This window comes from Entelurus aequoreus, linkage group LG05 (genome assembly GCF_033978785.1).
Source record: "Entelurus aequoreus isolate RoL-2023_Sb linkage group LG05, RoL_Eaeq_v1.1, whole genome shotgun sequence".
Lineage (NCBI taxonomy): Eukaryota > Metazoa > Chordata > Actinopteri > Syngnathiformes > Syngnathidae > Entelurus > Entelurus aequoreus.
Genome location: NC_084735.1, coordinates 20,931,091 through 20,943,812, shown reverse-complemented (window position 1 = coordinate 20,943,812; position 12,722 = coordinate 20,931,091). Strand labels below are relative to the sequence as shown.

The following is a 12,722-nucleotide window of genomic DNA, read 5'->3' as shown; positions in this document are numbered from 1 at the left end:
CGGTAGAAAATGGATGGATGGATGGATGCAATGGAAACGCAGCTAGTGTAAATCCCATCATCAGCTGCACTTCATATTGAATATTCCAACATGACATTTGTTTTTACAACAAGCCAGTGAATGTGCATACAAGCTTAGCGTGCACACTAGCTACTATCGGCTGTCACAAAGTAGCACAGGAAAAATCTGATTAGAAGAGGAAGCGGTGTTACTCTCATGTTCATTATTTAACATAGTTCACATAAAAAGTTGCTTGGTACTACAGTGTATTTACAATCTCTAGCTCATCAAGATGTTTTCTTTTGAAGACAGCAAATACACATGTATAGTACATTAGCATTAACAATTCAGTTGACTGCAGTCTGGGCCAAAACACCCTAACATCAGTCAGTTTACTCCACTGCGTGTGACAATACTGTCGTAACAAGCAAACAGAAACGCCGGACAACCAAGATGGTCTGCTCTGCCACGATTAGACCCGTCGGACGGAGGCAGGAAGACGAGCGCAAAGGACTTTTAAGAGCTGATAACACACCACAATACACCAGAGGATTATGACAAAATAGCACAAAGACGCCCCCTCAAACAACATAGTGATGTTCGCTACAAATATGTCCAAAGAGAAGCAAAGCTTGTCATAAACTACTAATGCTAATGTGCTGTCACAAATGGAAAACATCACTCAATTTAAGTGCATTGCAGGGTAAAATAGACTAATGTTGCTCTAAAACACTCATTATTGGACTTCAAAGTAAGCAAAATGTACTGGTTTGAGAGTACAAACCTTGTTAAAAAAAAACATTGTAGCGAGAGATGTCCGATAATATCAGACAGCCGATATTATCGGCCAATAAATGCTTTAAAATGTAATATCGGAAATTATCGGTATCGGTTTTAAAAAGTAAAATGTATGACTTTTTAAAATGCCGTTGTACGGAGTGGTACATGGACGTAGGGAGAAGTACAGAGCGTCAATAAACCTTAAAGGCACTGCCTTTGCGTGCCGGCCCAATCACAAAATATCTACGGCTTTTCACACACACACACACAAGTGAATGCAAGGAATACTTGGTCAACAGCCATACAGGTCACACTGAGGGTGGCTGTATAAACAACTTTAACACTGTTACAAATATGCGCCACACTGTGAACCCACACCAAACAAGAATGACAAACACATTTCGGGAGAACATCCGCACCGTAACACAACATAAATACAACAGAACAAATACCCAGAACCCCTTGCAGCACTAACTCTTCCAGGACGCTACAATATACACCCCCCGCTACCCCTGGACCCCGCCCCAACTCCGCCCACCGCCCCAACCCCGCCCACCTCAACCTCCTCATGCTCTCTCAGGGAGAGCATGTCCCAAATTCCAAGCTGCTGTTTTGAGGCATGTTAAAAATAATAATGCACTTTGTGACTTCAATAATAAATATGGCAGTGCCATGTTGGCATTTTTTTCCATAACTTGAGTTGATTTATTTTGAAAAACCTTGTTACATTGTTTAATGCATCCAGCGGGGCATCACAACAAAATTAAGCATAATAATGTGTTAATTCCACGACTGTATATATCGGTATCGGTTGATATCGGGATCGGTAATTAAGAGTTGGACAATATCGGAATATCGGATATCGGCAAAAAAGTCATTATCGGACATCTGTAATTGTAGCCTTTAAGATTTCTGGTTTCCTTCTGTAGTTTTGTTGGTAGCCTAATCTTTCCAAAACAATTTAAGCCTCAGACTCCTTTTAACATCAGTAAGCACACACCTGTGACAGATGACTACCGGCAGGCTGTTGCTGCAGCCACTGAGAGCTTTCCATTGTGGGGTCCAACCTCTCAGACGAGTTGCTGGTCAGCGTTCCCCAGTCCACCCGACTGGGCGTGGTGACAGTTGTTTCTGGCGAAGTCAAGAGGACGTCGCTGGCGTAGCCCGACGACCCAAAGAGAGAGGACCTCTCGGGCACGCGGCCCGGTGTGTCCAAGTCAAATCCTTCAGCTAGATTGTCTGGAATCCAGGTTTGGTTGAAGGTGTCCGCATCAGTTTCTATTTCATCCTCAGATAGCTGGACTTTCAGAATATTTTCTGTGACCGGAAAAGGAGCAGGCGGTTCTTTATGAACCTCCACCTCACGGTCACACCTCCATGCTGGAGAGCCAAAGTCATAAGGGTACACAGTCCTCACCACGCAGAGCTTACCGTCCACCTCTCTGATGTGCACCACACCTTTGTGCTCTCCTGCAGAAGGTTCCCCCTCCAATAACTCCTCCTTTTGTCTTTCCCTCCATGTCCTCGCTGCCCACCCGTTGTTTTTTTCTTCTTTTCTTTCAAGTATGCAAGGTTTGTCAAGGACCCCGTGGACCTTCTCCCGGACCTGACAGACCCTCCCTCCCCCTGGCGTAGTGCTGCCCAGAGCTGGTGCCGTGTAGACCGGGCTGGTGGTAGTGGTTTGGCCCGGGATGCTGGAGACATCAACGATGGCACTGACGGCGTCTTCTTCTCCAGGAAGACAAAATATTCCTCTCCAGACCGGACTGAGTTCAGGAAGGCCACTAGGAGAATTTGGGGAAGGAGTGCTGCGGTATTCCCGCTTTGGCACCGTTAGATGAGAGCGCACCCCAAGGCTGAGATCAGAGTCTAAAGTTTCAACAGCAGCATGCTTGGTCTCATCCTCGTGCTCAAGGCGTCTCTCAGAAACATGCTCTTCCACGCCGACTTTCCTGCTCTTTTTACGTTTTTGTCTACGTCTAAAGCGTAGCCGCCTCTTAGATGAACGCGGTGGGCTTCCACTGGGTTCCCCCTCTGGCAGAGTTCTGACACAACCCATTGAGTTCCCCATCAGGAAGCCTATTGACTATTCAAGTTTTACAGCAAAAAACAGAGGACGAAGGCGTTGGTTAGGTCGATCTATTCAAGTGACAAATTAGTTATGGAAGTAAAATTTTTCATAAAACCTGACCAACAGGATAGATGCCATCTCTAGAGAAGTGAGTGGAAAATAACCTTTTCCCTCAGCCCATGAATGATTCAGTTGCAGGGCATGGTCATCTTTTGAGCATCTTCCTCCCCACCCTGCAGTGTAAACTTGCAGGCAGATGGCGGATGCTTTGCTTGGGCTATTTTCTTTTTAGATCCCAGAAGATTTACGCGAGAATCCAAGGACACGAGGACACAGAAGAGACGCGTTGAGGAAGGGAAGGAATCAGCTTTGAGGGCGGCGTGTGATTCGTCAAAGGCCTTCTTTGCGGCGAGGTGCTGTGTTGTCATGAGAGCATGTCATCAGGACCTGGCAGGTTACACAAGTTGAGTGCAGTCAATCTCTGTCTAGAGCATCACAAAAAAGTGTTGTTCTATGTTGTGCTTGACAGGATCGTCTTTGAAGTCAGGGCATCCACGCTCATGAACGGGTAAGGTCAGAAAGCACATGTTGCAGAATGAATGATACCTCCCTCGACTGCCGTGACACATGACAGAGCTCGCAGGAAGAGTCCGGGTGGAAGATGTATTAAAGGTGGCGCGGTCAATTACTGGTGTAGTAAATGAAAGCTCAGATTCCCACGGTGCCGAGGCAGCACTGCGTCCTGGTTGGTCGTTAGAGGGAGTCACACAGCCAATAGTAACACAGATTGCAGTCAGGCTCGGCCAATCCTCTCACAGCTTGTTTGAGAGTCAGCTTCTCCTCGTCCTCCTACAGTGTGGTCTCACGTCAGATGCATGCAGGTCATAAGGCTGTCCAAGCGTTACAATCCAACATCTTTGTGGTTAATTCCTTTTCCAAGTCGCATGTGGAAGGATTTCTAATCCCAAAAACGGATGCAGACTGTTTACGCCTCTACAGTCCCAAGTCAGCTTTCCTGTCAAGACGGCTGTCATCCATGTCAGGGAGGATAACTCATTCCAGGATAAAGCTTTCTGTGTGCCAGTCCTGTCTTCAATAGGTGGTGCAGTGTGACGGCGCAACAGCTGAACAAAATCCTCGGTTTGCGGGAGACAGGGATTTTGTGGACCAGCAGTTCTGTCTGCTCTCTCTTTGCTCCCCTGGGGACTTTATGTCTCCTAATAGCTCCTCACTGCATCTCATTAGGAGCACAGAACTGGTGTCTAAAGCAAGAGATGAAAACGGTGCATCTATTTACTCAGAGCTAATCTAGATCCGGTTCAGGTGGAAGACCCAGTTCATGTTAGAGATGTGCACCTGGAACTGTGCCAGCAGGATTCAGCATCCAATGCGGGGAAGTCTGGAACTTCACCTCGAAGACAGGCGGCGTGGAGACGAGGACCACAAGGCGTCTCCACCTAAAGACGAGCTAGTCCGCTCGATACGATTGGTGAAAACGACAAGCGTGTTGTTGGTGCCTGTCATCTGCTCCGGCACACGAGGGTGTTTCTGGTCTGAGGCCTGCAGATGAAGGCGAGCCGGGAGCTCCAGTGACAGCACACGGCCTGGACGTGACGCCCCTTGCCTGGCTCCCACCCTCTGCTTGCTAGCTTGATCGCTGGCTTGACACTGGCAGAGAAAAGCTTTTTATCTCCCGGCTGCTGCAGTTTCCCTCTCTCTCTCTTTCTCACACACAAACTAACCCTCCTCCCTCCCTCCCTGTCTGACTCGGCTCTCCTCTTTTCCACTTCCTTGCTACTGCTTCCTTCTCTCTCTCTCTCTCTCTCTCGCTCCTCCTCGCTTTTTTATTTAACTGTTAGTCAACCACAACGCACACTTTGGGGCTAAACCCTACAATGAATGCTTGAATGTTTACATCCATGTTTTATCTGTGAACTGTCAAGGGACTATGAATGCAAATGCATGCCACCTGTGGTGATAATTCATCATGTGTACCTAATACAACTGTTTTTTATTCAACAAAGAAGAAAATAATAGAATCCAATGCAGGTGTGGCAATGCAATGCATGGTGGATGGAAGAAGACCACAATGCATCGTTTGCATCCAACAACAATAAAAGAAGATGAAAGTAGATAACACCAATTTGACACCATCATTTAAAGGGCCATATCTGCATTACTGTTGAATACCACCTCTCATTTAGCACATGACACGTTGCATCACAGCCTGGCTGGCACTAAGAGGATTGGCAGCAATGCAGCACATGTAGAAAAATCAAAGCGGTTTGCCTCAGCAGCAAGTGTGTGATCATGTGTGTATATGTGGTTTTACTGGGTTGGAGAACGCACAAGTCGCGGAAGAAGCGGCAATCCATCAAAAACCACCCAAAGCACTACAGGTCTTGCATGCACTTAAATACGAGCTAATCGAGGCCTTCCAGCCTTCATCAGCTATGCTATCTTCCTCTGGCGCGATCGAGTGCTTTCCATATAAGACACTGGCCACAAGGTACTTTTGATCAATTATTTAGCTGTTCTCTGGTCAATAGCAGAGGCAGATGCATGGCCAGTGAAAGGTTTAAGAGTTTGCATGTTCAAGCAGCTGAAAAAGGCCATTTTGTACCATTAGGAGTAGGGGTGTGGGAAAAAAATCGATTCGAATTCGAATCGTGATTGTCACGTTGTGCGATTCAAAATCGATTCTCATTTTTAAAAATGGATTTTTTTAATTTTTTGTAAATGTATTTTATTTGTATTTAAATTAATCAATCCAACAAAACAATACACAGCAATACCATAACAATACAATCCAATTCCAAAACCAAACCCGACCCAGCAACACTCAGAACTGCAATAAACAGAGCAATTGAGTGGAGACACAAACACGACACAGAACAATCCAAAAGTAGTGAAACAAAAATGAATATTATCAACAACAGTATCAATATTAGTTACAATTTCAACACAGCAGTGATTAAAAATCCCTCATTGACATTATCATTAGACATTTATAAAAATAAAAATAAAAGTACAATAGTGTCACAGTGGCTTACACTTGCATCGCATCTCATAAGCTTGACAACACACTGTGTCCAATATTTTCACAAAGATAAAATAAGTCATATTTTTGGTTTATTTAATAGTTAAAACAAATTTACATTATTGCAATCAGTTGATAAAACATTGTCCTTTACAATTATAATAGCTTTTTACAAAAATCTACTACTCTGCTTACATCTCAGCAGACTGGGGTAGATCCTGCTGAAATCCTATGTATTGAATGAATAGAGAATTGTTTTGAATCGGAAAAATATAGTTTTTAAATCGAGAATAATGTTGAATCGAAAAAAAAATATCGATTTTGAATCGAATCGTGACCCCAAGAATCGATATTGAATCGAATCGTGGGACACCCAAAGATTCACAGCCCTAATTAGGAGCTAATAGGAGCTAATATTGCTTCATGTAGAAGGAAGCACATTATACCATGTGAATGTCTTTGCTTCAACGGCTGCTCAGGACAACTCATTTGCCTAGTTAGCGTGCAGCGCCTGTGTGGGCGGGGCTAAAAAAAAGGAAGGAGCTGCTGGTCATCTTTATTAGCGAGCTACGTTGACACCAAGTGGCTTAAACGAGTAACTACACAAGACAATTCACAATAGGATATATATATATATATATATATATATATATATATATATATATATATATATATATATATATATATATACATTAGGGCTGGGCGATATATCGACATACTCGATATATCGCGGGTTTGTCTCTGTGCGATATAGAAAATGACTATATCGTAATATTCGAGTATACGTTCTCACGCAGTTGCTCTTAGCTGCGGGCATTACACTACATGTGTTTCCCACTTGTCTCTCCTCCTCACAGAGACTTAAAACAAGCGCACCTTCTTACATACGTCACGTGTGCAACGTCACACGCTCCCGCGGAGCAGACAGGTAGCGACATGGTAACGTTAGCTGTGATGCTAACGGTGCGCGGTGCGGGTGGTAATACGAGAGAGAGAAAGTGCGGATCTGGTAACAAATGAAGGAAGAATTAATTCCCAAGAAAAACAGCACAGTATCCATCGTCCGGCAGTGGTTTGGCTTCAAGCGGGAAGATGTTGAACAAGTATGCGGCAAAAGCGTTGCTACAAAAAGTAGCACCACTGCTAATGTAGCATCATTTGAAAAGTCACTCGCTAGAGAATAAGGAGTGCTTGAAACTCTGCATGTCAACATCTCTGTTTGGTGCCACACCAACAAAATGCCCAAAGCAACTATTTCCAGATCAACACTGTATGAAAAAAATAGTCAACAACAGAAGGAGATAACGTCTGCAGGAACCTACCACATAGCGAAGGACATACACTATTTGATTTCCTATTATGCAGCTCATTTTTATTTGACAGTTTTTGTAATATCTTGTGTGACATCATGCACAAAAGTGCATTTTATTTGTTTTAAACTATTGTAGTGGCGTTCTGTACAAAAAGTGCACTTTAATTTAGTGTTGTTTTGATATGTCATCTTAGTGACATCATGCACAAAAGTGCACTCATAGCTTGTTTTAAAATGTCTCTGACAATCTTGCACTTTCTGTTTTGGAAATGACATGAATGTTTGTGCCACTGCTTAATAACTGTTTAATAAATACACTTTTGGTCAATTGACTTAGTTGTGATTTCCCTCTCTGCATGAAAGTTTAAAATGAGCATATATTAATGCAGTATGAAGAAGAATGTTTTAATGTAGACACATAGAATCATCATACTGCTGTGATTATATGCATCAAGTGGTCATTCAAGGCTAAGACAAAATATTGAGATATATATCGTGTATCGTGACATGGCTTAAAAATATCGAGATATTAAAAAAAGGCCATATCACCTAGCCCTAATATATATATTATATATATATATATACATATATATATATACAGTGTATATATATATATATATATATACAGTGTATATATATATATATATACAGTATATATATATATATATATATATATATATATATATATATATACAGTATATATATATATATATATATATATATATATATATATATATATATATATATATATATATATATATATATATATATATATATATATATATATATATATATATATAGGAAGGAGAGACCTCATTCTTAGCCTGGTTCTTAACAGAAATATGTCTAAGAGCAGCCATGGCCCACATGTTTGTATAATTAGCTCACCATCCAAGCTGTGTTAATACTTTCCATGACTACGACCACACTGGACGTCTTCAACCCCCCCCCCCCCTCCCTCTCCCTCCCTGCACTCTAACTCACTGCCTTCTGCTGAGTCACGCAAGCGCCTACTGTCCTGCGCTACCGTTCCTGCAGCAACCCGGTGTCACCTTGTCTGAGGGCACACAGCACCACGGACTGGAGGCCAGACTTGTCAACTGTAGCCTGCCAAAACTAGGGATGGTCGGTACTTTTTTTGGCACCGACCGAATCCTGACAGTCCTACCGATTCACGTAAATTCTAACGACGCCAACTTAGGACGTCACACACTTTGGCACTCCAGCAGCACTGAGAGTGGACTCTGACAAAATTACCTCTAGGTAATGTTGCAATTTTCAATGCCAACAAAGCGATTGACTCAAAAATCACTCCAACGTAAGTAAAGTAAGGCTCTACTTTTTCTAAAATGTGTTAGCTTGATGCTAATATACATTGGCTTTGCTAATGACATGCTACTGATTAGCAGTAACGGTTTTACATGGTGATTTCAACGCCTGAAAATGTGTTCATAAAAAAGACGACAACTACGATGACAGTTAGCTGGTGCGTACTAAGTACAATACTTAGTGTTTACACTTTTTAGGGCACAACCGAGGACTGAAATTACTACCATGAATTGATTAACGTGGACCCCGACTTAAACAAGTTAAAAAACTTATTGGGGTGTTACCATTTAGTGGTCAATTGTACGGAATATGTACTGTACTGTGCAATCTACTAATAAAAGTTTCAATCAATCAATAGCCAACATAAACTATACAGTATTACCATAACGTCTTGGACTTTCAACTCTAATTGAGACTTAAAACAAGATACAACTGGACAGAAGTTACCATAATCAGCTCATTTTTAAATGTTGCAGTAACATTTTTTATTTTGTTATCAAAAACAATACATATGTGTTAACACACACACAAGTACTGAACATTGGCACCATAGAGCAGTGGTTCTCAACCTTTTTTCAGTGATGTACCCCCTGTGAAATTTTTTTTAATTCAAGTACCCCCTAATCAGAGCAAAGCATTTTTGGTTGAAAAAAAGTTTCTGATTTATTAAATTGTATAACAGTGCAAAATATTGCTCATTTGTAGTGGTCTTTCTTGAACTATTTGGAAAAAAAGATATAAAAAACACTAAAAACTTGTTGAAAAATAAACAAGTGATTCAATTATAAATAAAGATTTCTACACATAGAAGTAATCATCAACTTAAAGTGCCCTCTTTGGGGATTGTAATAGAGATCCATCTGGATTCATGAACTTAATTCACAAAAAAATAAATCTTTAACATCAATATTTATGGAACATGTCCAAAAAAAAATCTAGCTGTCAACATTGAATATTGCATTGTTGCATTTCTTTTCACAGTTCTTTTTGACAGACATTTTAGTGAGGGTCAAACCATCATGGCATGGGGGAAACTCTGGGTTTATGGTAATAAATGGAATCAGTTTATGAACTTACATTCATATTTTGTTGTTCAATAAATATATTTATAAAGGATTTTTGAATTGTTGCTATTTTTTAGAATATTTAAAAAAAATCTCACGTACCCCTTGGCATACCTTCACGTACCCCCAGGTGTACGCGTACCCCCATTTGAGAACCACTGCCAAAGAAAACCACGGTTCAAATGTAAACAGTACCCATCCCTAGCCACAGCGAATGACAACTACTTTAACGATTCATACAAAACAGAAACACTGATGTCAGCCATTTTGTCATTATGACTTCATCCGTTGATCTCGTTAGCCAATTAAAAGACGGGTCTGTAAGTCCCTGATGCCTATTAAGTCCTTCTAATGCACAACTAATACAATTTATGTTCGCGTTCGACGTTGACATCCCTCGTATTCGCTTTCAACGTTCTAACGAATGATTACAAGAAGCCAACACAGACCTGGAAGTGAAGGATGATGGTCCAGATGAGACCCAGCGTGAGTTTAGGGTTTCCGTCGGTGATGTCATCGTTCCTGATGTTGACAAGTTTGACCTGGAAGAGAGCGTGCAGGCGCTCTTAAACGCGAGGTGTGTGGCTTTGATGCAAGAGTTTGAACGAGGCCAAGTGGAAACGTACCTGTTTCTGCTTCAGGAAGTCCAGTGCGATTTGGACATTCTGCAGTCGATGAAATCTCATACGGCCTTTCTCTCGGGGCTGCAACACAACGCCAGAGGAGTCACAACACGAGTCAGCGGTTTTGTGCATGCTCCTCTGGTGAAGAAGGCTTTGAAGACATGCTGAGGACCACAACAAACTGGTCCAGGAAGAAAACCGCACACTCCACGCCAAACCGTGTAACAAACACACACACGCGCGAGAGAGACGACGACATTTTAACTGACAAAACACACAGGATTAGTCCACATGCGTGTTTCTGGCAACACGTTCACTTGACATCAAACTGTGACTTGTTAAAAGTTCCTCATTATGCTCCTGGCTTGAAAGACACGAAACACCCTGGAGGTTGGGGAATGCATGTCCACTAGAGATATCCGATATTATCGGCCGATAAATGCTTTAAAATGTAATATCGGAAATTATCGGGTTCAAAAAGTAATTTTTTTTTTATATAAGGTTCTGGATCATATTTTTTCCTAAGTGGCTCTCACAAAGTTTGCTTGATTAGCATTGTTGTTGATGGGGAAGGGATCTTTGTTTCCTAGCGCGGCGTCACGCGATCACGTGACTGGCTTCCTCATTATCTCTCAAAATGGCTCGGGAATGTCCGATATATATGATCAAAATAGTATCAATCTATTTATCCGCAAACTTTGGAAGTATTTTGGTGTCATAAATCAGATTTATATGATAATAGTTTCAATATAGAGGCAACTTGTCTTTCCACTCTACTCGTACTTTATCGCTGACAGGCCTAGTTTACGGACATCTATGTCGTACCACTAGATGGAGCCCGCGTACCACAATTTCAGAATGACTGCTCTATTACATACAATTAAGGATGTAATGATGTGAAAATTAAACATTTTAAAGGCCTACTGAAATGATTTTTTTTAATTTAAATGGGGATAGCAGATCCATTCTATGTGTCATACTTGATCATTTTGCGATATTGCCATATTTTTGCTGATTGGATTTAGTAGAGAACATCGCGATAAAGTTCGCAACTTTTGGTCGCTGATAAAAAAAAGCCTTGCCTGTATCGGAAGTAGCGTGACGTCGCAGGTTGAAAGGTTCCTCACATTTCCCCATTGTTTACACCAGCAGCGAGCGTGATTCGGACCGACAAAGCGACGATTACCCTATTAATTTGAGCGAGGATGAAAGATTCGTGGATGAGGAACGAGAGAGTGAAGGACTAGAGTGCAGTGCAGGACGTATCTTTTTTCACTCTGACCGTAACTTAGGTACAAGCTGGCTCATTGGATTCCACACTTTCTCCTTTTTCTATTGTGGATCACGGATTTGTATTTTAAACCACCTTGAATACTATATCCTCTTGAAAATGAGAGTCGAGAATGCAAAATGAACATTCACAGTGACTTTTATCTCCACGACAATACATTGGCGAAGCACTTTAGCTACGGAGCTAACGTGATAGCATCGGGCTTAACTGCAGATAGAAACAAAAGAAATAAACCCCTGAGTGGAAGGATAGACAGAAAATCAACAATACTATTAAACCATGGACATGTAAATACACGGTTAATGCTTTCCAGCCTGGCGAAGCTTAACAATGCTGTTGCTAACGACGCCATTGAAGCTAACTTAGCTACGGGACCTCACAGAGCTATGCTAAAAACATTAGATATCCACCTACGCCAGCCAGCCCTCATCTGCTCATCAACACCCGTGCACACCTGCGTTCCAGCGATCGACGGAGCGACGAAGGACTTTACCCGATCATCGATGCGGTCGGCGGCTAGCGTCGTATAGCGCGTCTGCTATCCAACTCGAAGTTCTCCTGGTTGTGTTGCTGCAGCCAGCCGCTAATACACCGATCCCACCTACAGCTTTCTTCTTTGCAGTCTCCATTGTTCATTAAACAAATTGCAAAAGATTCACCAACACAGATGTCCAGAATGCTGTGGAATTATGCGATGAAAACAGAGCTTTTTGTATTGGATACAATGGTGTCCGAATACTTCCGTTTAACTATTGACGTCACGCGCATACGTCATCATACATAGACGTTTTCAACCGGAAGTTTCGCGGGAAATTTAAAATTGCACTTTATAAGTTAACCCGGCCGTATTGGCATGTGTTGCAATGTTAAGATTTCATCATTGATATATAAACTATCAGACTGCCTGGTCGGTAGTAGTGGGTTTCAGTAGGCCTTTAAGTTTGTTTCCTGCATGCACGTTCCTGTCATAGTAATCATCCACTTATGAGAAATGGCTTGTTATCCACGCGTCACTCTCATGCAGCTCCACCTACAAGGCCAGAGCGTGAGGTTGTGGGGTCAGGGGTCAAAAGTGTCAGATGAGTACAGCGTTAGGGCGGAGACATTAAGGACTCCCAACGTACTCCCTGAGCTCCTTTATCATCCTCATCGTCATCATTGTCGTCATCGCCACACTCCTCTCCTGTGAGCGGGATGAGAGGAGGCGCCCGT

The 12,722-nt window shown here is 42.1% G+C and overlaps 1 protein-coding gene across 1 annotated transcript in view; it reads right to left on the bottom strand.

The window, feature by feature from the left end:
* macf1a (microtubule actin crosslinking factor 1a) overlaps positions 1-12,722 on the bottom strand; it is a 389,896-nt gene that overhangs the window by 206,580 nt on the left and 170,594 nt on the right. Inside the window, 2 exon segments of the mRNA XM_062047376.1 lie at positions 10,046-10,138; positions 10,223-10,300. Of these exon segments, the coding sequence (XP_061903360.1) occupies positions 10,046-10,138; positions 10,223-10,300 (171 nt within the window).